This window comes from Zosterops lateralis (assembly GCF_965231275.1).
Source record: "Zosterops lateralis genome assembly, chromosome: 3".
NCBI classification, from domain to species: Eukaryota; Metazoa; Chordata; class Aves; order Passeriformes; family Zosteropidae; genus Zosterops; species Zosterops lateralis.
The window spans coordinates 60327264-60354116 of NC_139764.1; the positions used below are offsets into that span (position 1 = coordinate 60327264).

Sequence of the window (26853 nt, forward strand, 5' to 3'; positions counted from 1 at the left end):
AATTTTTTAAATAGCCTTTTTGATTTGTAACACTAAGCTGAAGGTGTAAGCCTGGTGACTTTGCACTGGCTAGTACAGCATTGTTTCATCCCAGGCCACTCAAGGGTGCCCAACATGATTTTCTGTTCTCTTTTGCTTGTACACACAGAGAGCAGGGGAAAAAATATCTGGGGAAAAGGGGCTGACAGCTTCAGTTGCCCAGAGATATAAAAGAACTTTGGTCGTGAAACTTCGTTCTAAAATCTCTTGAGACACAATCGGTACTACTCTAGGAAAATTTTGGGGAGAGAAAAGGATCTAATTCAACAAATGATTAAACAAATACTGTGAGAAGTGAATGAGTACACAAAAGTCATTGGATTAAGAACTAAAATCTTGGGACTCTGAATTTCCAGAGCAAGTAAAGAATGTCAGTAGAATGCAATAGAATTACACTCTTGTGTGGTTTTTTTTTTTTTTTTTAATTGATTACATAATGCAACTTATTTTGTTTCTATTAGCTGCAGAAAATTTACCTGAACTGTGGGAACTGTCAGTGAAGAGTTGCAGAATTTCCTTACCCTCGCAAAATTTTCCTGAGAAACCGTGTACTGTTCACATACAACAGCCCTTTTTAAAGCTCATCCTGTCAGCTGGATCCCGTTTTTCCCTCTGTTACTCCCATCACAATTATTAAACTGCAGCCTGGTAGATTACAAGATCTTTATGTTTCACCACATAGCGGCCCAAAAAATTATCAGCTCTGATCGAGCGTTGTTCTCTCTCTCCATAGTATCAGACATAACCACGAAACTTGTTGTGCGTCCTTTCAAACGGGGGGGGAAAGGGTGGAGCAGAAGGAGAAGTCTTTGTCGGAGGAGAGTTGGGATGCCCGGCTTTTCGGGACCGGCCGCGCGTTCCTCGGGGAGCGCCGGGAGGGCCGGGATGCGCCGGGATGCTCCGGGATGCGCCGGGGTGCAGAGCCCCCTAGCGATGCCCGCCGCCTCCTTCCCCGCTTATTCCTTTCTATCTGGATGTCATTGCTTGTCCCAGCTCACAGACAAATTAATTGCATGTCGGGCAGGGCGCCACTGGTTTCTCCAAGATCAACCGGCTCGGTATATTTTCTTTTATTTTTGTCGAAATGGATGTAGCTGGAACATGGCTTTCTGCTCTGGTTTGTTTTGGTTTTGAATCCAAGTATTCTTATTCAGACTCTGAACAGGGATTAACTATTCCTGTCCCTATCATTAGGAAAATGTAAGAGTTTAAATACAGTGTTTGAACCCTTAGAATGTGCTTGCAGTAGCATTAGCCTACAAGCAATCAGGAATTTATTTAGTTTTCCCCTTTTTAACCTTTGGTAAAAGAAGCAGGGGCAACCTGGTCTAATGGAAGGTGTCTCTGCCCATGGCAATGGGTGTGAAACTAGATGGTCTTTACAGTCCTTTCCAGCCCAAACCATTCTATGATTCTATGGTAAAACCCAGCCTACTGACAATGAAAGTCAAATTAATTGTGATATTGTTGGTGTGTACAGAAGGTACCTTGTGAGAGAGAAATTTATTAAGCACCTGAATCTGGATCACAAAACCTAATTTGATCATGTGTTTTTTGTCTCTTTTAGGCAGAGAATAACTCACAAATTAATGCAATTTTGTTTCTGTCTTTGAAACGATATAACCTTGACCCCTTCTTTGTCAAAATAGTTAATCTGCAGTTTATAGTACCTTATGAGACCTGCAGGCAAATAATAATTCTCCAAAGTGCTCTCATTCTGTATATTAATAAGGCTAAATGAGGATCCTCTTTATTGCCCGTGGCCTTTCTGAAGTATCTGTGAACTAGCTCTTCTCCTTTTCCACACTCCAGTGGACTGTGGAAAATGAAGACTTGATACCATGTACTGGAATCAGTGCAATGGGAAAGACTGTTAAAATCCTTCGCTACAAAATCATAGACCCATGCCAGTATCCTTTGCTATGGGTACACTGTGCCCTTGCAAAAATTACCTTGATGTGCAAGGTCAGTTGGCTTGCCAATAGATCATACAAGAAAGCTACCTTGGGATACAAGTGAATAATAATCCAAAGGTAATTGTTTCTTTTCAAGTGGAATAAATCAATCCTAATTGTCTGCCATAATAATACAGATTTTTGAGACATGTCAGCAGCTCCTGTGTGTGTGTTCTCATTATTCAAATTTGTGTTTCCCATCTGTTAAGTCAGAGCACCCATTCAGGTTTCTAGTCATACAGAAGGTGAAATATATGTTCATAGAATCATATATTGGTTTGGGTTGGAAGAGGACATAAAGATAACCTAGTTCCAATCCCCTGCCATGGGCTGGAACACCTTCTCTTGGATCAGGTTGCTCAAAGCCCCATTCCAACCTGGTGTTGAACACTTCCAGGGATGGGCCACCCACAATGTCCCTGGGTAACCCAAGCCAGTGCATCATCCCCACAGAAAATAATTGCTTCCTAAAATCTAATCTAAATCTACTGACTTTCAGTTTAAGACCACTCCCCTTGTCCTATACTACACTACCTGATAAAAAGCCCCTTCTCTTCTTTACTGTAAGCTCCTTTTAGGTACTGGAAAGCTGACAGGTTTCCCAGAGCCTTCTCTTTTCTAGGCTGAACAACCCCAGTTCTCTCAGCCTATTTTCATAGAAAAGGCACTCCAGATCATGTTTGTGGCCCTCCTCTGGGCCTGCTCCAGTAGATCAATGCTCTTCTTATGTTGGGGGCCCCAGAGTTAGATGCAATACTGGGTGGGGTTCCATCAGAGTGGAATAGAGGGGGGATCACCTGATGATGAGCCTTGGTGAAAATCTGACCAATGTAGTTACTCCAGAATGTACTCCAACATACGCTCTTCCAACCTAAAAATAATTCAAGTCTGTGACTCAGGATGGTCTAAGGTTCTGAATGTTGGTAGCATTTACTCTGACTGATACTTCATGAGAAACAAAATCTTATTTTGATTATTTTCTGAGCCACTGTAGCTCCAAACTGTCCCTGCAGAAAGTCATGCAGATATAATGACTGTGGGAGCAAAATGATATAGGTAGGGTGTAATTCTGTAGGTTCTGAAGCTCATGAAGTTTTCTTTATAAATCAGCAACTATAAATACTGATATGTCTCACTCTACCATCCTCTGTCACAATTTCCTTGAAATATTTATAACTAAAACTTCATCCAGCCTGGTTTGGGCTTCCCAGTGAATACAGTGCTGTGTGACTCTTGCAGAACTGTTGTATGCAGCTTGTGGGGATAAATTGTCTTTTTTATCTGTGTTTGGACAGTGAAATTGTTCATCACACTTTCATTCTATGTATATAATTTTTCTTCTGGTGGAAAGGTGTGTGTAGCAATTAAGCATTTTAGAGATAAATATACTCATGCAGTATATGCCAAAGTAACAAATATGTATCTGCAGCTTTGGCTTGGGTTTCTGATGGCTGTAAATACTGCCACTCCAAGCTGTTTTTAAAGATTTCAGTAAAAAGTTTATGTTCTGTATCTACTAGCATGGGTGACTTGTAATAATGTACTCCAAAGGTGTAGTGCCATGTCCAGCACTGATTGCTCCAGCAAATGAGTACTTCTCTTCACTACAGTCATTCGTAATCATGTAACAGCTTGACTTTCAGTCTGGAAAAGCGTAGTTTTGTCAGATTGGTTTATACCACTACATCTCTCACCACATTTTCAGAGATTATGACAGCTGTTGGTTTCATATTTACTCCCACATTTTTCTGTACTTTAAACAAATGTTGTTTCCTTCTTTACTCTGAATATTCTAGATTCTGTTGAGGTGTTCTTTCCTTAAAAAAAGGCAACCAAATAATATGTATTATGAACATGAACTATTTAAATTTTTTTGAAACCAGATTTAAAAGACTTTTTCCTTACTTGCTCCAAGAACTTCTCCTTCTTCTGTTCTATCTCAATGGTTACAATAATTTTGCTGGACACCTCCAAAGTTGGAGGAGGGTAGGCGTTGTTGTTTGGTTGGTTGGTTGTTTTGTGGTTTTGCTACTGTTGGTTTGTGTGGGGTTTTTTGGTATGTAGGTTGGTAGATTAGTTGGTTGGATGAGGTTTTGGAGGTTTTTCTTGTTAAGAACTTCTGTGCTGTTTTATGGGTTGATTGAATAGTTGTGACCAAATACTGCTGTCTGAAGCATGTGTGGGATAGGGATTGACTTCATTTTTGGGTTGTATCTTGCAAAGGAGCAAGAATTTCCAGAGTCAGTGCATCCTGAGTTATAATTTGACTCCTGGAAGGGGAAAGATTTAAAACCAGAAGCTCTTCTACCTAAAGTAGGTAAAAATCTGAATGATTGGAGAAAATTAGTGGAGAGGAATTACAGCACCAGCATGAAATCATGAGTTAGGGCAGTAAAAAGATACCTCGCAACCCAAAGTAAATTTCAGTGCAGAAATAAACTCTGGAACTCATTGCCACATGATACTGATAACAGAAATGTAAATGAGTTTAAAAAACAATTAGACACACTAATGAAAAAAGAATTCAGTAGTGGATACAATTGTTGATAGCTCAAAATTTTTAAGTCTGAGGAGAACACAGCTTGGAGCTCTGAGAAGAGGATGAGAGCAGACACTAATGTTGCAGGGGAAATCAGCGTTTTGGGAACAGGTTTTGTGCAACTGCAGCTGTAGACAGGGAAAACATTACTATTTGTCCAGTGGCACTCATAAGAACTATGGTCAGATTCCACTGCTTCTGGAGCAGACAAGCAGAGCTTGTCTTCCTTGCAGAAGAGAAAGCTCACGTACACACACACACACATAGATGCCATGCATTAAACTCTACAGGTGACCAAGGGAAACTAATTCAACACCCTTACTCTGAAACTCAGTTTGTTTCTGCAATCTTTTCAGTTTGTGCACCTTTAACAAACACTGCACTCATTTACAGCTTCTGCAGAATTCTGACACTTCTGTTCTTACTAAAGTGATGCATCTCTAGTCCTTTAGTTCTCACCTTAGCTCACACACTTTTTTGTGTTTATCCTGTTCGACATAACACCTCCTGTTTCCTGAGAAGGACTGTGTGCATTTAGACTCATTAACCTTTATGACTTTATGCTTTGATTCCTGAGTTGTTCCTGGACCACAAGCAAACCTGAAGATGTCATGGGCAATTCTCAGCCATTGCTGTAAAATTTTTAGTTCATGCACCTGTAGGTGTTGGTTTTATTTTCCAAATGCTGAGATTTGGGGTTTCCTCATGAGTAGTCTCTTATAACAAATGACTGCAGCTCGGATTATGTGTTTTTAATTGAATTAATATTTTTTCTGGCAGTAATTATTGAAAATCATGGCTGATATCCTGACTTCTTTAAATTAGTGGAACAATGACTCTGCCTAGATAGAAATTCTGTGTTATTAAGTTTGCCAAGTATTTGAAAGACAACAGTACAACTTCTCTGTTGATAGTTTTAAAAAAGAGACTTATCTTTGTTGGTCTCTAGTATAATTGATATCTATAGTGCTATTAAGGATGTTAAAATGCTATCAGATTTCAGCATAAAGTGATGTGACAGTTCATTTTCTGTAATCCTATTTGTTTTTAAATGTTTGAGGTTTGCATATTTTAATTTGTTTACAAGGTGCCCCAGGTAACAATGTTTTCACAGTGTGTGGTTTTGCTGATGAATTATAAGATTAGCACAAATTCCAGATACATTTTTCTTAATGAGGGGATCTTTCTATTTTGATACCAAGGCCTGTTTTTAATTAGTTAAGGCAATGGAAAATAAATAAACTGAACATACTCATACATCACATTGATTGTTAGTATTAATAGGGTAAATAAGGAACTGACTAGAAAATAAGAGAATTCATGTGGGTTTTTAAAAAAAAAAAATAAAACTTCTGGTTTTTTATGTCTACAGTTTACATTAAGGTTACATTCTTCCCTGAAAGCTGGCCGCTAAATGAAAGCTTTCTGTGTGCTAAGTATGCAAACAATTGGAACACAGGAACAATCTGCCTATGAATAATAGTTACCTTACCTCTCCCAAGACCTTTAATTTGTGATAAGGAGGTAGGACTGATACCAAGGATGGGACTAGTTTAGTGGCAGCTCTGAATGATGATTTAGGTCTTTTAGGCATGGTGACTTAGGCATTAATTTTCCCCAAGCAGAAGGTGGACATTTCTCAATAACTGCCTATAAAGTGAATGTTCATACAACTGGGGCAGTCTGGCAACAAACAGGTGGGGGATACAGGCATGCTTAGGTGCAGAAGATCAAGAAAAAGAGATGAAAGAAAGGCTGTGTCCTCCTGGTGAAAGGAAGTTAAAGCCTCCCGTAGCCTCCGTGAACCTATTCCAAAACACACTGAGCACAGTCCTAGTTTGGACAGTGGTTTTTCCACTGGGTTATTTTAACTCTCTTCTGTGGAGAATTCTTCTGACATTTCTGTCCTCTTTGCAAAATATTTCTTAGCTGAATTTCTTTTTTACAAGATCCTGAGTTTTTTTGTGAGTTACATCACTGCTTACAGCTTTGCTGGGTCTCAGAGGTTCTTTTGCAACCAAGGTGAGCACTACTCAGCATTGTATGACCTATGGAGCACAAACATTGAATACTGTAACTCAAGTGACCCCTGTAGATCCATCTTCTGGGTTTTTCGGGTTTTTTTAAGAAAAAGGAGAAAAGTACCATAGACGACTCTAACTGAAAAATAAGGGTTTTCCACTTGTGTATTATTGTGACCCACCCACTGGGAAAAATCATCCCTGTGTTTTACAGATTTCATCCTCATCTGTTTTTCTTAATATACTTTTCCAGATTTTCTATTTTTATTACCAGTGACTTCTTTTCTTGCTAGCTGATATCTTTTTTCAAAAAGGGCAAATTGTTGTAAAACGTGGGCTTGTGTTGCACTTTTGCAAATTGTGGGTTGATTCTGAAAAGATCAGATCCTATTACTGTGTAGCTAATGTCAGATTTACCAACATGACCTTATCTCTCTGAATAGGATGGGCTTTGTCATTGCTAAGGAAAAATCTGCATTTGATTTTGAATGGAAAATCTATACTGATTATTTCCTAAAATATATACTCTGGAATAATGATTGCAGTTGGCCTGTATCTTCACTGCAGCTACTGTAGAGGTTCACCAACGATATATTTTTGACACTTTTAATTGACTGTTACTTACACAGCTAAAAATATGTATTTGGCTGAAATTTTTTATGACATAAATACCTCAGAATTAAAAATAAAACAACATAATGAGGGAAAGGTGTGTATGAAACTTGTATTTCAAAGGATGCAAATATTGCAGCCATCTAACTTACTTTTTCCAATGTAATAAAACTATAATTAATAACACCATAATTGTCTGTTCCCATCATCTAACTATACTACGCTGTGAATGCTACTGGGTAAATGTAATTGAAATGTCAGACTTTATATGAATTTGTGATGTAATATGTAAGAGAACACATTAAATGAACAATCGATACAATAAAAATAGTTAATCAGAAAGTAATCTGAATCAACCAAAAGGGATACATAAATCTCCTTTTGCTTGTCTGACACCATATAACCAAAAATAAAAAGAAAGACTGGAGATGTGTTTTGGAGCTAATCTTTTCACCTGGAGTGCCTCCTGGTCATGTTATTTTGTGATGTACATGCCTGAAAGACAAGGTCTGTGGTAAATGTCATTGATGTCTTTGACAAACAGAAAGATCTGCAGTTAAAATTCACAGAAATAACCCAAAGAATGTTGCTCTTGCATGTCACATCACTTTGGACTAACAATTTACATGGAAATTAATGTGCTATTCTATCTAATTTCAGAATTTCTACACAGACACCACCAAGAAATTGTGCTCAGATCAAGCTGCTGATGTTTTGGAATTGCAAGTTAGTTGTCAAAATGATTTGGTGCAGCACGAGAATAAGGACATGACTGGGAAAGCTACACTAGTGGAAACCACTGTGACTAAAGGTCAGTTAAGCCTTATGGTTTGAGCTATTAATACAGCAAAGCTTAACCCCAGTCCTAATGAAAATTTGACATACAGGAGTATCTTGTGTGATTTCACTTGGAATCTGTGGCTTAGTCAAAAAGGGATGAAAAGTGAACCTTTCTGTTCTTCCTCCATAAATGCCGTAAGGCAAATTCATCCGCGCTCTCAGTAGCAGCATGATATTAAACTCTGTTTGACACTGCAGCATGAATATTCAGTGGTTTTTAGGAGCAGACGATTGGAAAACGTGTGCTGTCCTTTTGCTTTAGAGTGATGCTTACACATAATCTGTTATTAAAAAAATACCTATCCCAAGATGTTTTAAGATGAGAAAACCATTTACATTAAAGATATGAAGATGCTTTCAACTCATATTTTTGTATTTTGAAGAACAAAATTTTACATAGCAAATTACTTGACCGATAATTGTTTTTAAAGTCTCTATTTGTTTGTATTTCCCATCATTTTCATAGATCCCTAGTTTTTCTACTGATCTTTCAAGTTTTTCCTTTTTCAGAAATGAGCCATACTGAAGTTGAGAAGCTAGATGCTTAAGGTGATGAATCCAAATTTATGATATATATTTCAACTCTGCAGTTAATGTAAAAAAATTATTTCATTAATCTCTCAGTCATGGGTTATATTTGAAATATGAACAAATCACATTAATTACAACATGGGAACATTTGGAAGACTAAAGCACTAATATTCATCCTCACAGCATTTGTTAACTGATAATTGGTATCAAGAGAAGAACTTCCTATAAATTCCTCTTTCTTTTCTTGTCATTCAGTGTGTAAGATTCTTACAGAGGATTTTCTCTTTGAAACCATGTGTACTGAAACTTCTAAAACCTACATAAACTACTTTTCTGAAGAAGAATTGCAGCGTCATGTTGAATATTCACTAATCCTTATTGCTGTGAAAATTGATTATTTGGGGACTGATTATTGAAAGTGATGTGGTTTAACCGCAGCCAACAACCAAGCCTCACACAGCTGCTTGCTCACCCCCTCACCAGCAGGATGGGGGGGAGAATTGGAAGGGCAAAAGCCAGAAAACTTGTGGGTTAAGATAAAGACAGGGAAAGCAAAAGACACTCACACAAACAAAGGAAAAAAAGAGGAATTAATTAACTGCTTTTTATGGGCAGGAAGGTGTTCAGCCATCTCCAGGACAGCAGGGTCCTGTCATATGTAACAATGTTTTGGGAAGACAAACTCCATCACTCCAAATGTCCCTGCCTTCTTCCTTTTATTCCTTTAGTCACCTGTCCTGACTGTGTCTTCTCTCAGACTTCAGTGCACCCCCAACTTCCCTTGCCAGCCATGGCAGTATGAGAGGCAGAAAAGACCTTGGCTTTGTGCAAGCCCTGCTCATGAAAAAAGCCCTTGCACCAGAAAAAAAAAAAAAAAAAAAAAAAATATATATATATATATATATATATATATATATATAAATATATATATAAAAAAAATCCATATTATCAACCTTGTGTTCAGCACAAATCCAAAACAGCCCTGTACTACTCACTGTGAGCACAATTAATTCTGCCCCAGCCAAAACAAGCTTGATATTTTGGTATCTGACAGCTTTGAAATAAAATTCCAGATTTGTTATTTTGTGGCTTTGAAAAATCTCTTTTCAGGCTCTGTCCTGTCACTGTTTAATGGTTGGATTTGATTTTATAGGGGTAATTGGTGAAGCTTACATGTTAGCAGCTATAAAGGACAGTATCCTCAGTTTAAGCCCCACAAAAAAAAAGGAGTACCAATAGGTTAACATGGTACTCATTTTTTGTCAAGGGCACTTCGTCTAAATCACTGAGGCTTGACTTTGAAAACCATTGTCTATGCTACAGGGATTACATTGGATCACTTGCATGTGTTAGTCTCTGTGGAGCGAGGCAGACATGGGAGGCAGAGGGAACATACCTGAAGAAAATGTGACCAGGGCTTCTTTGAGGAAGAAGGCAGACATTAAACTTATGCTGAAGACTGGCTTATTCACAAGCACAAAAGTCAATGCTTGAGTAGGTGCTTAACTTTATTTGCCTAGACTCCTCACAGACAGGAAACATCACACAGGCTAAAGTCTCAAAATGCCTTTATCGTGAAGAGTCTTCAAATATTTCTCTGAACACAGCTTCTCAGTTTGTGCAAAAAGTGAAATCATAGAGTTACTTCCCGTGCCTGTTATAGGAACTGTACAGCAGTTTCTAAACTGAGATCCCTTGGTTGAGAAAAGCAGTGTGGATCCACTGTTACTAAGGCTTCAGCTCAATAACAGGACTAGGAGGTCACTTGTTCTTTCCATTTTCCTTCTGTGAGGGTATTTGTCACTGCTTGTGTTTCTTTTGTAACAGGGCACCACTGGGAAGTATCTGTCTCCATCTTCTTCCTATCTTTCTATCAGGTTCTGATACTCTGCAATAAGATCCTCCCTGAGCCTTCTCTTCTCCAAGCTGAGCAGTCTCAGGCTTTTCAGCCTCCCCTTCTATTTCAGATCCTTCAGGCTCTTGATCACCTTCATGACCCTCTGCTGGACTTGCTCCAGAACATCCATGTCCCTCTTGTACTGGGAGCCCAGATCTGGGCCCAACACTCCAGGTGTGCTCTCACTAGTCTTGGTCAGGGAAACAAGGATCTCTGCTGGCACCACAGGTCAGGGACTGCTTTTCCACAAGGACACATTGCTGGAGCATGGTCAACTTGTCTTCCACAACCCCAATGTTTTCCTTGGCAAAACTGCTTTCCAGTTATTCTGGTGTTGGTGCATGGGGTTATTCTCCAGTTACAGGGCCTTGCATTTTCCTTCACTGAGCTTCATGAAAGTCCTCTCTGCCCAGTTCTCTAGCCTGTTCAGGTCCCTTTGGATGGCAGCACGACCATCTCAGCTGCTCCTCCCATTGCAAACTTACTAAGGAAAGCTCATTCTAATTGACTGTTCCATTAATGAATCTGTATGTAGCAGGCACCCACAACATCACTCATAGTGGTCTCTCCATTAAATCCTGACCCAGAAACTCTCAGGAGGCTCTTCACTCCTGTCCCTAGGCAGAGGGCTGCCTCTGTTACCCATGGTGCCAGCAAAATTTCCTCCTTCTCCTGCTTGTTAGCTCATGAGGTTTGTGGTTCTGGACACCTGAAAACAGACTTGGACTTTTCACTATGGTTATGGGTTTGGAGCTTCTACTGACCCTCTTTCAGCACCATGGTGAAATGATGCAATATTGTTGATTGTCCCATCTGCCCTGCTTGAAGTCTGTCTGTCTTCTCTCTCTTTATTCATTCAGAGACAGTAGCATTAGTCTTTTGTTCACCTCATTAAGTCTTATTTATATGTCATTGATAAACCTTTTTCAGAATCTAAAAAAACACTTGATTTTTACTGTGATTTTCCAGTTTCTAGCATGAACTTTGTTTTTCTTAGCCAATTCTTTATTTGTTCTTAATTCTGAAATAATCTAATTGAGAAGAATGCTTTTTCTAGGGCCTTTTTCAGGTTTGAAAATATCTTTTCTTGATTGTTCTTGATCTCCTTTGGCCCTCATTCCATCAAGATCCTAATATTTGCTGTGACATCCCTTCTGAGAGTGCAGGGTTTACTTTTCTTCTGGTTAAGTATCAGTAGTCGTGGTAGACTGATGACTTCACTCCCCCTGCTTCTAGTAATTTTAAAAAAAAAACTTTAGCTTTCAGTCAGGCTTATTTTTTCCTATGTATTCCCACAAGTTTATGGCTGGAAGCCCATACTTTTCAGGTAGCTTTGGGTGTACGACCAAGAGTATTAGAGGAAAAAAGTGGTGTTAGGACTGCTGAAGGCTTGCATGACTCTGGTACTGTAAAGATTTACAGCACTAACTCTTCCCATCTATTTAAATTCTTAGCTCTGTATCTGAGTCAAAAGCTCATCAGTCACAGGTCTCTTGCCTCGTTTCTTGTGAAAATTGCAATTAGTTAATTTGAAGTTCATCCTATTTACTCTTTTGGCTTAGGCTACCTACAGAACACCAGATAAAGGATATCTTTTGTTACTGAGGATTCCAAACAAACTCCTAGTACCTCTCTTAGTATGCACACAGAAAATCACAAACCAAAATCATAATGATACTTCTTTTGCAAGACTAGGAAATTGCTTCTTGTTTGATTGCTTTGGAGTACATCCCTTTACCAACTCTGTCCAAATTGGAGTATAGTGTGAGTTTGAGCTAGGCAGATGTAATCCTATCCAAAGAACAGTGATGGATTGTATGCTGACACACCCAAATCAAAGCTAATTTTTTTTTCTGAAAGTTGTATATTAGTATAGTCCAAAATTATTTGGCTTGATTAAAAGATAACTGCAGAATTATACCGGGGAGTGGATTAGATTATGGAACAGTTCTTCCTGGCTAGCCAAGGAGCCCCCATGAGTCCACTGCTGCGTGCAGCAAGCTTGCCTGCTCCAGAGGGTGTACTCTGCTCTGCTAATTCAAACGATAATGGATTAGAAAATATGTCAAGACTAATAACACAGACACACTCCTGTGGGTTTTGAGTGGGAGGAAATGCACCATTCACTGACTAATCTTTAAACTTCTACTGATGAATGTTAAGCCACCCTCCAAAGCACCAGCCTGTTTCAAATTCCTAATAAGGATGTTGAATCTGTACTCTCAAAAACCCCTCGTGTTACAAAGACAATTGCTATTTCTTACCAAAGGCCAGATAGTTTTGAAAAGAAAAACAACATGTTTTTTCTCCATTTTAAAGCCTCTATTGTCTTTCTTTACAGACTTCATGTTAATAAAGATAGAATTTATTATCCTTGTTTCTAAGGAATGGAACCTTCTTCCTCTGTTGCAATTAAACCTGACTAGGCCACTAAAGATATTATCTTATTTTCTTATATTTGACTGAGTTTGAATTAATTAAAAATGGTAGCAATATCTGCAGGATAATAACCCGCATCAGAAATCTGCTGTATCAGTTTTTCTTTATCCTTGAAATTTATTCTAAGTGGAATTTCCATAACACTACATAATCTTCTTGTTTATGGCGTAGGTTTCTGGAATAGTTACAGTCTGCAACAAACAGTGTTTATGCTGATTTTGTTCATTGATGTCAGGATATTTTAGGGAAGGTATTTATATATTCTGTCTTTAGTCACTTGATTTAGGAGGCTAGTGGGCTGAAGAAAGAGAAAGAAGATTGGGCTTTCTGTTTGTGCTTTAGGATGCACATATGTCTACTAAATTTTCAAAGATGGTTTAAGAAATTTTTGCCCCTGTAGCTTGCTGTCCCATTAGTTAAGACAATATATTTGACTATGGCACTGTGCTCTAAAACAAGTATTAAAATAAATTAAACATAATAACCTCAAAAAACTTAAAGCGAATTGTAGAATTCTGAATTATTTGGAAAAAAAAGAAAAGCTGCTCTTTTTTTTGATGACATCACAGGCATTTTGTGTTAGTGTTCTGAACTAGGTGTGTGGGAATAACCAATATGAATTAGGAATTCTTTCCATTATGTGTGTGTGACAACTCTCTCCAGCTTCCTCACTCAGCTCAGGCTTTGATTAGGGAAAAACTGATATTAGATTCTTTGGCTCCCATGGTTTTGTAATTTAAAAAAAAAATAAAAATCTGGTGTTTTCATCTGTAAATACAAAAATTATCCTTGGCTGACACATCTTCTGAGGTAAGTTTTTTAAAAAGGCAAGAAAATTACTTAAAATATGGAGATCATGCCATTTTGTAGGATGTGAGTACACTTTAGTAAATGATATTAAAATGTTTCCAATCAGCTGTGCCCTCAACCAAACTCTAACTTGTTTTACAGCAGGGGGAAGAAAGTACAGGCTCTGAATCCTTCCAATTTCACTGGTTTATTAGATATGACTGATTTTAATTGCAGAAATATTCAGAGATTTCAGGCAGGAGCTTAGGTGGTTGCAAGGAGGAGGTATGGCAGCATTATATGTAGTTAAACCGAAGGGTATTTCATGTCAGTGCCCATTCCCACTCTCTGGCAGTGCTGCCTGGCTCTGCTCCCCCAGTCCTGTGCAGAGCAGCACTTGAATATCTCTGATGGTGCCCTGAGCCCTGCTCTGCATCCTCTTGCAGGAACTTATGATGAGGCAAGAAATATGAGATTGTTTAAAACTTGTGGCAACCATTTCTGATCTGCAAGAGCTATTGTCACACTGGGGATTTATTTTATATGAGGCAGTAGTGAAACAGTGGAAACTAGGTCTCAGAAAAGTTCAATAAAACCAGCAAGACAGACTAGAAAAAATACTGACAAAGAAAAAAAATTAAAAATAAAACAACAGTGAAAGAGGTCAAGAGTTTTCTCTTTCAGGAAATTTAAGATTTTTTTAAAATAAATAAAGACTAATCTTTTCCAAACATTAGTTTAGGAGATTCCAATAGGAGATTAAATATCCATTCATTAAATGCACCTCTACAGTTCATGTGAAATATTTTGATTGTGGCGCTTAACAGTTTTTAAGGATGCTACATCATCACATGAAGTAATGGTTGATGGATATCAGCTCAAGGAATAGTCCATTAGTTTTATGGGCTCTGATTCTTCTATCACTGATCAGCTTTCAGCAGCACTCCCTAAGGAATTAGTTCTCATTCGCACAGAGGAGCATCAGAACCAGGCTCACAGCAAATAAAATGCTGCTGTTCATAAAAACGCTTGGTTTATGCATATACCTTTGGTTCTGTGCATTTTCACTTAAGTGATGTGCAGAAATAATGATGTTGTTCTACCATGTTGAGTTCATAATATTATCATTCAGAATATTTCACAACTACTTTTTCCAAGTAAGGCATAAACAAACAATAAATGCTGTGTGGCTGAGTGTTAATTTATGCAGTGTTAAAACTGATCTGAAGTATTTACCATATCTATAAAACTGTGTCATGGTCACACAGGTAGAGGCATTTAGGTGTGCAGAGTTGTACATGTACATGAGTTGAGATCCCTAGCACTTGTTTCATTCAAGCACAGGTCTTGATGAGTTGGGTCACTTCTGTTGGAGACTTATGACAACCATTTCTGACCTTGAAATTTGTGAAAAACGGCAAGTATATTCCGAGAAAAAGCCAATATATCCTACTCACTTGAGGATACAATTGAAATTAATGGAAATTTTTAGTCTGCAGAGCACTAGCCTTCCACTATAAAGGCAAATATAATTATACAAATTGTTCCAGGAAGAGCAGAATTAATGAAATTTGGTTTAATAAGTATTCAGGACTGTTGTCCCCTGATGCTCCTCTATGTCTTTCCTGATAATAACCAAAACTCTCCTTATAGTGTTCCTATCAAAAGGAAAAGAGCAGGTCTGGAGCTATGTGTGTGTTGAGTGGCCAACCAATATGCACATGCTGATTTATCCTGCTGTCTGCTGCCAAATGGAGTGGATAACAGCTGTGTTCTGCATGCTTCTCTTTCAATAGAGGAACTAATTCAACTCTAGCTTTTGTAACCACGGTGAGACTTCTGTCCCCTTTTCAAATCTGACTGAAATTGGCAGAAATAAACTTGTAAAATACTGAAGAGATTGATGGATGGATGGACAGAAGGATGACATAAGCCTTGTTTTCTTGGCAGACTGGTATGGCATATCTGATTCGGTAATTCAGTGTTGAGACTAATAGATTTTTTTCCAACAGTGAAGAAAATTGCATTGATTTCAATGTTCAGAATCCCCCTGGGATTGTTCAGCTTGTCTTATTCATTGCTTAATGCTTTATTGAAGTGTAAATATATACATTTCAAAAGGAACTCTGAACAGGTTTGGGACTGGGGACAGCTGTGATGTAGTCTGGCCTGATGACATCAAGGCTCTTTCTCCTTGAGCTGTCTTGCTTAGAAGTGTATCAATTTGTTTACATGTGTTTGGGAGAGGAGAAAGCCTGGCTATGCCATCCATGAGCAATCTGTACCTTATATCCGTATTAGCAAGTCTAAGTGCACAAACAATATTTCCCTTGCTGAATCACAGGGATTAGCTTATTCTTTCATTGCCTGATTTATTCATTAGTTTGCTTTTACTGATATCAAGCACAGCCAAATTGCAAATGAGCTGCAAACCAGGAAATGTTTATTAACAAGATAGTGGCCGCATGTGTGAGTGAGATCTTCCATGCATTTCTAATCATATGTTTGTGGGTTTGGTTTGGTGGTGTTTTTTTTTTGTTTTTTTTTGTTTTTGTTTTTTTTTTTTTTTTTTTGTTTGTTTGTTTGTTTGTTGTTTTTTTTTTTTTTTTGTTTTTGTTTTTGTTTTTGTTTTTGTTTTTGTTTTTGTTTTTTGTTTTTTGTTTTTTTTTCCTCTTGGTGCCTAGATCTGGAAATACTTTGCTAATTCAGAAGTGGGGGACTCATGGATATATAGGTCTGTGATAAACTCTGCACTAGTGTAGCCAGACAGATACTTGATTAACCTTGTATTTATTTCCAGCCTCAGAAAACCTATAAAGGAAAGGATCACACCTTCAGAAAGTAATTACTATTACCCAGTATTCAGGGAAGAGACACCTCAGTCATGGAGAGTCTCAGGAGGAACACAAGTGGGATTTGGAGACTGCTGAGAAATCATAGAGTTGCCCTCTTGTTGAAGGGTCGTATGGTGGTTGAAAGTGTAAGACTGGAAGGATTCTTATTTGAGAAGTTTGGTCACATAAAGAAGAACCTGTTTGGCAAACATGGCTTGCTGGGAGGTCAGACAGTACGCTGTGGTAGGTTGTTTCAGGTTGTGTCCTAGAAAATTAATCTACCAGGAACAGCTGTACCCACAACAGTGTTTCACACTGGTTTGCAATTTCAGGTGAAAGTTTTGGCTTTAAAAACACAGTATCCTCTCAGCTCCATAACCTGTGAGACTTCCTGATAAACTCTAATGGTGATTTGCTCTTGGCAGGGGATCTGTGATGATACCACCACCATCATCTCAGCTCTAGCTGGTCCTATTGCACCTGGCTCTTGCCCACCACAGGCTGGGCTAAGGGGTGGGGTGTCTCTGAGGGGTGAAATTGGGTGGACCAGGCCGTATGGAGTTTAGTTCCATGAGATCAGTGGTCCCACGTGCCTTGCAGGGCTTCCTCTAGCCTCAGGGAAGTGGTGGAGCACCCAAGCAGGGGAGGAGACCCTGGGGTGTCCTGGCAGCAGCCTGAGCCACTGTGAGCTGTAAAGTGAAGTTGTCACAGTACCCAGATGCAGAGTAGAGCCTGCACAGCACTGGAGCTGCTAAGAGGCCTCCAGTGAGGGTCTCTGCTCTTGTGGGAAAACACTGCTGCTTTCTGAAAGGTTTGTCCTCATTGTTGCTTCACGTCAGTCTAAGAGGATGTAAGGAATGCACTTCAAAACTTTTCATGTTAACCTCATGCCATTCTTAGCTCCGTGTCTCTGTTATATCACCTTCTAAATAAGAAGCAAATGGGGGTTCTGGCTCTAGGAAATCCCAAGGTAACACCATGGTTCCCTAGCTGCAGGGCTCCTCTGTCAGGCAATGAAACACAAAATGGTGAGAAAACATCTCTGGAAAGGATGGTACATGCTACTCATGGCAGGTGGGCTGCTCTTCTCTTGATATGGTCAGATAATTTTATCTGCCTACTTTTGTGCTGTTAGTGATTACACTAGCTAAACCTTTCAATAAACTTTAAAGTTATTCATGCATAGATAGCAGGGAGTGGTCCACTTAAAAGCACAAGACTATGCAAAAACTGAAATAGGAATTCTTGAGTGAAGAGTCTCTTGTAAAGTGCTCAGCTCATTTTCATTCTTGTTCTGTCACAGATACTGTTCAGGAATTTGAGCAAGTCATTTAGGATCTCTGAAAAACATTAATGTGAAGAGAACATTGTTTTCTTTGCTTTTATGCTTGTCTTTTTTGATTTGTACCATTTTTCTTCTCCAGGCCAAGGGCAGAGTCTTCCATCTCCTTAGAGCTATTTTTTGCTAATTTTTCAGGCCTAGCACAAAACTATGAGGCAGAAGAGGAAGAGGAAGAAGAGCATGACTACACCTATATTGATGAAAACATAATTGAAAACATCAGAAAAGTATTTCATGACACCAGCATTAGAAATTAGCATTCCCTCTCCAAAGCAAGAAGGTGAGTGTAAGCTGGGATCACTTCTGGATGCAAGCAAGTGCGGGCAGAGTGATTTTTCAGAGTGGCTGGTAACCTTCACTTCCCAAAACAAGAGAGGTTTTCCCCTGAGAACTTCCACTGTTGCTGCAAATGTCCTGTGAGTAAGGCAGGAAAGGCTCCTCTGAGCTGCCACCTGTGACCTCTTAGCCATGTCAGCTTTATCATTGTCCTGGGGATAGGAGCCTTTTTCTAGTTTGTGCCAATTTGCTCTGAAATTACAGTACTCTGAATGCAGCTCTTTTCCTCTTTCTGGAAGTGGATGCCTTGTTGTTCATGACTGTTTTGATGCTTTAAAGGCTTCTGGGCATTATCTGTGTTCTCATTAAATCTGCATGGTTCTGCTCTGGCAGTCTGCAGCGAGTTTAAGTGCCAGTGAAGAGGGCCTTGTTTCTAAAAATCTCTAGGTGTAATTTCCAGCTAAATGCAGATTAATTTTTTTCTAGATATGAGTGAAACTGTGGTCCCAGTTCTTTTCACTCATAGTTGAACCTTCTATGAATTTCACTTGTTTGGCTGAATTGCTTCTTTTGTGACAAGAAACCCTTGAACACACAGGAAAACCTTGAAATATTGTGTTTCAGAGATTTAAAAAAAAATATTATGAAATATTTAATTTCAAAGTGCACTTTGTATTTATTTATAAACAATGTGCAACATTCATACTGTGTTTTAAGCAACATAGTGAATATGAAGTAAGGTGGGGTTTTTTCTGCAATGCTCAAAACCCTCAGAAACATGACATCCAGGGCAGTGTGTGGCCATGTCTCCCCTGCTCAGACACAGAGACTCCAAAGTTACAGAAAAGGCTGAAAATGAAACTGAGTAGGACGTTTCACATAGCACATTACTTCCTCAGTCCACAGGCTATTGAGGTTCTATCATGTAAAAAAGTTGAGAAAGAGGGAATTAAGCTCTCTTCTGACTAAAATATCCCTTCTGACCATTAAGGGGGAAGCATACTTTCAAGAAGCAATGCCAGCCTAGAGGATCAGCACCTGTTTATACCACTTACTGTTGTGGTATCTGTTCCTCTAAGTCTTTATCCACCTTGCCGTTTAAATTCCCTGTTAATGGAAGCAAGGTTTCAGTTTATTACTTGTCCTCTTTGAGATTACTAGCAAAATATGAAAAAAGGAGCTTTGCTGCCTTGAGGGAGGTCACTCTCTTTCAATAATCTCTGGTTTATAAAGCAATCCCATGAATTTTTGTCCTTAATGGCTGACAGATATATCCACTTCTCTGAAATCATTAGCTATTAAAGGAGCATGTGGCTCCTCCAGCCTGCTGGTCTCCCCCAGCCATCAGAAATCTGTACTTTCTCCTTTCTCCTAGCACATAAAGTTTCTATCAAGATTCCACATTTGCACTTGCGAGCATTTTGGGAAATATGGATTTGATGTGGGCCTATGCAAGTAACCTTTAATACAGGCAAAAGTCTTCTTATAAAATATGTAGCCAGATAAAATAACCAAATTAGCTGATTTTGGCTTATATACAGGACAGTAATGCACCAAAATATGTTGTCTCTTTCACCTGTGTCAAATATCTAATAATCTGATCACGCTAGCTCTTGAAGAATATGTCACTTAACTATTTCCCACCCATGGAGCCTCCTTTCCTCAGGACGTTTACGTCATTTATTAATATCTACTTTTAATTATTTGGTATATATGATTTATCAAAATTAAGTCTATTGATCTAAATTACTTTTAAATAGAATCATTAAGAGGAAAAATAGTTTTAATGAACTAAGAAGTAAGCCTCAGCAGTCAGGTCTACTTTAAAAAAAGAAACAGTATATATTATTTGCAGAGTTTCACCAGTGTCCCTCTCAAAATCTTTCCATGGTCAGGGCTGAAGCATGCTAGGGTGATACAAGTAAAAAGCTAGTCCTCACCTTAAGCATGAGGGAGAAAAAAAAAACAGAGTCGCCTCAGGTCATTGCTATGTTAATTTTGATAGAATAAATGTGCCCAGAGGGTCAATGATGTTAACATGACCTCATCACTCCAGAACAATAAGCAATTAAGCAAGGGACTTCACTACAGATGCCTGAGCTTGCTATAGCAACAACCATCATTAGCATATTTTAACCTTTCATTAAAGATTCAAGAGAAAGATAGAAAAAAACCCACACCAATCTGAAAGCATTTAAAATGTGTGGCTTTCTTTTCAGCATGACAGGTTTCTCTCCTTTTACTGCCATGAGTTGTTTCCTCTTTTTTAATGAGGAAAGCCCTCAGCTTGACAGTCTTTGGGACAGTATTTCAAATATCAACAGTGGCTTTTCTCGGTGTGAGAAAATGGGAAGCGAGAAGGTCCATTGCAACCATTGAATTGGAATGACTCTGGTGCTGCTCTAATGTCTCCTCCTATGTCCCTGACACCAAAAACGAAATGGAGGCATTCAGGAGCAGGAACAGCAACAACCACAAAAAATTCAGCAGCAAAACCAGAAAAGGCAGCGTCTCTTAAGTGGTGATAAACTGCATGTAACTCATGGCTGGAAAAGGAGAGAAGCAACATGGTCCAGCCACCTGGAGAGCTGAAAATGAGTACTGCTGTCAGGCTGTTTCAGGAGGTTGCTTTCTGGACTTGAACTCCACACAAGAGCCAGAAAAGGAATTACCTCAGCTGACTAAGTTTCTGTGCTTATTAAATAGGACACAAAAAAAGGAAAAGTAGAATAGAGAGAGAAATGCAGTAAGGAATTAAAAAGCTACACAGCTGTATTTTCCTGTTCTCATGAACTCAGCAGTTGATGTGGTTTTGTTTGGACAAAAGAAATTTCTTTCTTTTCAATTTGTACCAATTTTTTAAAACTAATTGTATGAAACACATTAAGCTGCAATTTTTTTTTTTTTTTTACTTTGTTTGTGCTGAGTTGCAGGTTACTTCATTTGAAATCTAGAGAGTGCTAAAAATGAAAATCATCTTTTCTGACCCCAGTGCAGGTTCAATAATCCTCCTGTACTGTTTTTCTAGGCCATTTCTCTAGAGCTGTGATGCCTCTGACCGAGTTGTTTCTTTCATAGAAAAGTCTCTGGGTGAAAGGTTGAGGCAGATTTTGCAGCCTTGGATATATTGGAGTGAGGAACCCAAATCCATTACTGTAGTTGTGTGTTCTTGGCAGTTTTGAAAGTCCCCTTCCTAAGTAACTTTCAATGCAGATTTGGGACCATCATCTACCTTACTGATTTTCATGGTTAGATAATTTTTCAGCTGCCTGCTGTTTTCACGTTTCTCTAGTATGAGAGGTGAAGCTTTTTTCCAGATTGCAATCAATGATGATTACAGGGAGAAGAAAGAGTCAAGAAGGGGCAAATAAGTAGTGTGCTGCTCTAAGAGCTGCAAACCTTAGCTTTGACTCAGGCAGGACTTCAAAGAACCTGTCTCAGTTGTAGGTTCAGAGACCCTTAGGGCAGGGAAGACTATCATGATTATCTAGATGTTCTGGATGTTCTTCCTACTGAGAACAAGCCCTACCATTCCCCCACAGGGCAGATTCAAACATGTTTTTATAGTTGGCAGAGCTGGGAACACAGCCCACTGGTGAAGTCTGGCACACTGGCATATTGCCATTAAATATTAATTGAATTATTAATTAACTTCCCTCCAGACCTGCAGCTCTGTTACATGAGTCACAGTAAACATCCTTTGGAAAGCCTCTCCCCAACAGGAAGGTATCTCTCCTACTATGTCTGCCAGACCAGACTATGACACAGGAGGCACCATAGTTGTAATCACACTGGAGATACACTAGGAAAAATTTTTGATGGAGTTACAGTTTGTACTGACTAAATGAGCTCTTTTTGACTGGTGTAGGTTAACTATTTCCTTAAACTGCAGAAGCTATGCCAGTAAAAGAAAAATTTACTGGTAAGGGTTTCACATACTTAAGCAAAGTTGCTGGCATAGCTGTGTTGGAGTCATATATTAGCTTTATTTTTGTTGTAGTCTTTGGATTGCTGTGTAATTGTACTGACAAACCATTTTATGGTACAGACAAGCCCTAACTCGCAGCCATTAATTTGACTCAAGGGCTCATTCACCTGTACTCCCTATGCAATTTTAAAATCCAAATATAAAATTTCCCATTTCACTCTGTCATTTTGTTTTGTTTGTTTTCAGAGACATCTGAAGGAAAGTAATTCTGAAATTAACTGGAAACAAGTAGGAAGCTGTGTCCTTCGCACATCAAGATTGACCACAGCTGTAAGAAAAAGCTGCTCATGAAAGTGTCCTTCTTGACTCATGAAGAGCACACAAGGCTGTAATTTAGCTATAATAATCCCCTGCAAAACTAAACTGCTTACTCGTCCTAAATAAGAAGTCAAACCAGCTAATGTCTCCTGACCCTTTGAAGGCAAAAAGCTCTTCTGTACATATTTATTAGTGAATTCCGAGAATGATGCCAAGTCCAATCCTTCATTCTTATTGCACCTGAAATTCCGGTTATTTCCTGAACCCCTGTAGGGCATATGCAAAATGGAACATCCCTAACCGAAACAGCTGCATGGTTGCTTCCTTTGGGTTTTGGTTTCGGGGTTTTTTTTGAGAAGGAAAGGGTAATAAAGGATTGTCTAAGGTGGACATTCATTTCTTTAGCCAGTCTTACGTGCTTCAGGTTAAGGCTCAAAACTGGAAATGACCAGATTCTGCCACTTTTTCACATGATGAAAAAAGCACAAGTAGTACTATTGCACAACATGTAATTTACCCTGGAAAGCAAAGCCACTCCTCTCACAAGGCCCAGGAGTGCCTAAATTATGTAGCATTGCTATCTCCATAACCACTTGTACAGCTAATATCTAAAATCACACTATGGCTATTATGTTCAGCAATTTTCTGAAAATTCAGCCATGAACGGTAGACAGAAGCTGGACCTGAAGGATTAGTGTCCATGCCATTCCTATCCACCTAGGATAGGTTCATAGGCAGCCATTTGATTTTCAGAGAAAACTTTCAAGAACTGATGTATAAACACACAGTGGAGGTGCCAGGGATTTCCAGAGTCAAGAGCAGCTTGATCAGAGTGGCATATCCAGAAATCAGAAGGGTGGAGAAAGGGAATGTGTTTAGAAAGCCTGGATATACCCTATTTTTAGTTCTATTGAGGAGTTAAAAAGCAAAGACTCTGAAAATGCCTTAATATACTTTAAAGCAAAAGTCTTTTCAAGCAGACAGGAAAGTGTCTTCAGCCTTGTCTATTAAAATTCTACTGAATGATTAATTTTCACTAATGCAAATTAATTTAGGATTTCTTAATATTGTCTCATATTAATTTATTCAAGATAAATGTTCATCCTCATTATAATCAGTTACAATTTAAGTATTGAGAATATTACTCAGAGTACTTTGATTCCATGCATATGTAGCATACAGTGTTTTGCATATCACTGGTTAATACAGCTTGCAGGTGTCTGCAAAAGTGGTTGCCACATTACTTGTGGGTATTTTAAATACATATTAAGCATTTTTTAAAAAAATCTGTATGTCTCTTTTGGTAACTCAAAACAATGCCATTTGTTTCAACAGCCTGGTATTTGAATAAATTCTTTTTTGTATTTTACCGATTTTTTTATCTTTTTTTTTTTTTTTTTTTTTTTTCATTACTACTGAATGTGATGTTGTCATCTGCTGGATTTCTGAAAGGTATGATATGTTACTACCATGATTTCCTTCAGTAAACTACCAGGTTTCCATAGAAGAAAGGAGAGGAAAGCCAACAACCTTCTGGGTAGGCTGCAATGGCAGGATGTGCCAGCAGGTAGAGGGAGGGGATTCCTCTCTGCTCAGCACTGGTGAGGCTACATCTGGACTACTGTGTCAGTTCTAGGCTCCCTGGTTCGAGAAAGATGAGACATGCTGCAGTGAGTCCTGCAAAAGCCCATGAGGATGGCTGTGGATGTGGAGAGCCTGACATATAAGGAGAGGCTGAGATAGCCTAAAAAAAACCAAGGTGTCCTCTAGTTGCTCTAAGTGTTAGGATGGATCAACAAAGTGGGATGAAGTAACTTTCCCAACAAACCTAAGCTTTTTCCAGATATTCTACATCAGCATCTGAGATCTAGTGAAAAAACCCAAAGGCTTATCAGCCCTTTCTGGAAATTCTTCCCTTTAAAATGCTTCCAAAGAAGCAATTTCTCTTCTTTGCATAGATCCTCTCACATAAGGAACCAGGTTCTGTCACCCTTGTCATGTGATTCAATTCTGTCTTGTATATTCAGCCTCACTGAGTTGAATGAGTTTCATTCTTCTGAGTAAAGGTGGCAGTTCTATGAACTCTGTAAATATATTAGTAGCAGAGATGTCTGCCACATCTTTTCCTCAGGCACATGAGCCAATATCATGTCCTGTGACAGAAATGGGAACTATCCTGGCTGTTGAGTTTACATGACACAGTGGGACAATACCATTTGCATTCAGTTCTGGATGGAGGAGAGAACATGGTGCTGTCTTGTGCTGTGAAGAAAGGACATCCAGCCTTGGTGGGGAAAGCAGAGGGGAGTAAGGAGACATGAAGTAAGATCCTGATAAAAGGTTTGTGTTCAATATTAAGGACTTAATAAGTATTGTGACTCCCTTATGGCATACAGATGACCATGGTGATTTCATACTGTTTGCTAATACATGTTTGACAAAGCTATAATGTCATGGCAATCCTTGAGGGACATGGTTATCACTCCCAGACATTAATGCTCAAGACAACTGCATTCAGGAAGGGAAAGCCATTTTTAGCTGAACACAGACCACAATTGCTATGCCTGAAGAGAATACAAGTGTATTTAAATAAGAAGATATTTGCTTTGCAAAAGATTGGCATAAGCTTTTGCACAGACTTGTTAGCTTAAAGGCTTATCTCTTTTAATGCTAAGAAGTATTTCCAGTGTGTTCTCACTGAGGGCCTGATCAGAAGCAGCTGCTTCCACAGCACTCCATGTGTGCATAAGCCCTTAGTGAGACAGATTTTTCTGTTTGGATGATCAACATGCACATTTTTTTATATATCCAGCCTTTGTGCCTGGGAAGATAAGAAGAATCTTCTCCCTGCATTCTTCTTTAAACGCCAAAACTCTTTTGTTTAAACGACACGTGTCACAGGAACACTTATCCTACCACAATGCTCCAATTAAAAAACACTGTTTATTCTTGCTATCTCTTCACTTAACACATATGCTATCTTTCCTACCCCTTCTAAGACTATCCAGGTGTTTTCCTTACATTTTTAGACTTTGATGCACCTTTTACCATGTAAACTTTCAACTTCCTGACACTATGTTAAAACTGATAGTCTCTGAAGAGAATGTTTTCTTGCTTCTACTTCATGTATCAGGGTCAGGTTTTGCTGTTTGTCTGTTTTTTAATTTTCCTCCCTTGTTTTCTTAATGTATCTGTATGCTGGGAGTATATGCTTGTGCTTTGCAGTAATAGATTTCTTTGATGAGCTTACTCTGCGCCTTTGCTTGGGTTTTTGTATTTTCTAAGATAACCTTTCACAACTCTTTCTCTGGGACTGATAAATCATGTGGGCCTGATGTAAGTGCAGACTGCCAGCTGCTGGCAGGCTGAGTAAGAAAAGAGATTATCCTGCCTTTGCCTTGATTTTGCTGCTCTTGCCCCAGTCCACCGCTGCCAGCTTGGTCCAGAGCAGGGGTACCAGGGTGGCTAGCTCAGTCTGACCATTTTAATTTTCTCATGGAACTATAAATTCCTCATATTTGTTAACATTTGGGTGTATGTGGAAACAGTTGCATGGTGTCTCAAGGGGCTGATTGTACCAGGATCTAAGAAATGCCTGTACATCCATATGCCTTATCCCCATGTCCTCTGTGACATTGTCCCTGAGGCTCTGGATGCAGCAGTGCTGGCAGCCAGAGGCTCAGGTCAGCCTCAGAAAGCAGTAACTCTTCCTGGGGCATCCTCAGACATTATGATCTTCCTTTCTTGCACATACACCATTCTTTGTAATTCCTCTGGTCCTCAAGGTGCAGAGGAAGGATCTGAGTGAGGCTCAGGATCGCTTCACATGGGGCACTGCAACTACTTTGTCAGCAAAAAGACTCTTTTTTCCTCTTATTTCAGTTGCTTGCTCTCTTAGGTTCAGTGGTCCCATCTGTTAGTATTGGGACCTAATGTCACACAAAAGGAGAGCTAGAAAGAGCTTTTCTTTCTGAAATTACTTTTCGCATCCTGAAGGTTGGTTTATACTGCCACTATCTGTCCACCGTACCTGCTGCAGCCCTTTCCTGCAAACACACACAAAAACGGTTCATGCAAATTTTCCCACAGCTACAAACAATTTGCAGAAGGAAGTGAGAGATGTTAAGAATTTTATTTTATTGCTCTTTCTGTCCTGGAAAGTTTGATTAGGCATGAATCAGTTAAAAACCATTTTTAAGTTATCGTGTTTTTTCTAGCCATGTTATAAGTAGGTATAAATGTCTTCTAACAAATCTTTATGTGATTCTTCCTCTATTCCTCATCCTCTGAACCCCATTTTGAGCCACTGCCAATGCTTTCCAGCTGAGCAGCCCTTTCCAGCTGGTGCAGTTAGGCAGGCCTGCAGCCTCGGGCTCCCCTGCACCCTCCTCAGGACCCTTGGCAGCCCCTGCCTGCAGCAGTTTGTGCCATGCACATTGTTCTTAAAACACCTCATGGCCATTGTCTCTCATTGTAAAAAAGAGAATTAAATA

General features: G+C 39.1%; 1 protein-coding gene and 1 long non-coding RNA gene across 3 annotated transcripts in view; one reads left to right on the plus strand and one right to left on the minus strand.

The window, feature by feature from the left end:
* The window catches only part of LOC310907266, a 371251-nt gene that overhangs the window by 208037 nt on the left and 136361 nt on the right, over positions 1-26853 (minus strand). The gene's annotated exons all lie outside the window — the stretch shown is intronic.
* Positions 1-26853, plus strand: part of THEMIS (thymocyte selection associated) — an 85513-nt gene that overhangs the window by 52725 nt on the left and 5935 nt on the right. Inside the window, exons 5-7 of one of the 2 annotated variants that reach the window (XR_014589575.1) lie at positions 7827-7977; positions 17974-18118; positions 22289-23961. Coding sequence is in view for 1 of the 2 variants with exons in the window: in XM_083857324.1 (XP_083713450.1) it covers positions 7827-7977; positions 17974-18095 (273 nt within the window). In the remaining variant the exon portion in view is untranslated. Of the gene's footprint in view, positions 1-7826; positions 7978-17973; positions 18119-22288; positions 24298-26853 lie in introns of those variants that run through there. The other variant, XM_083857324.1, reaches the window with a different exon arrangement.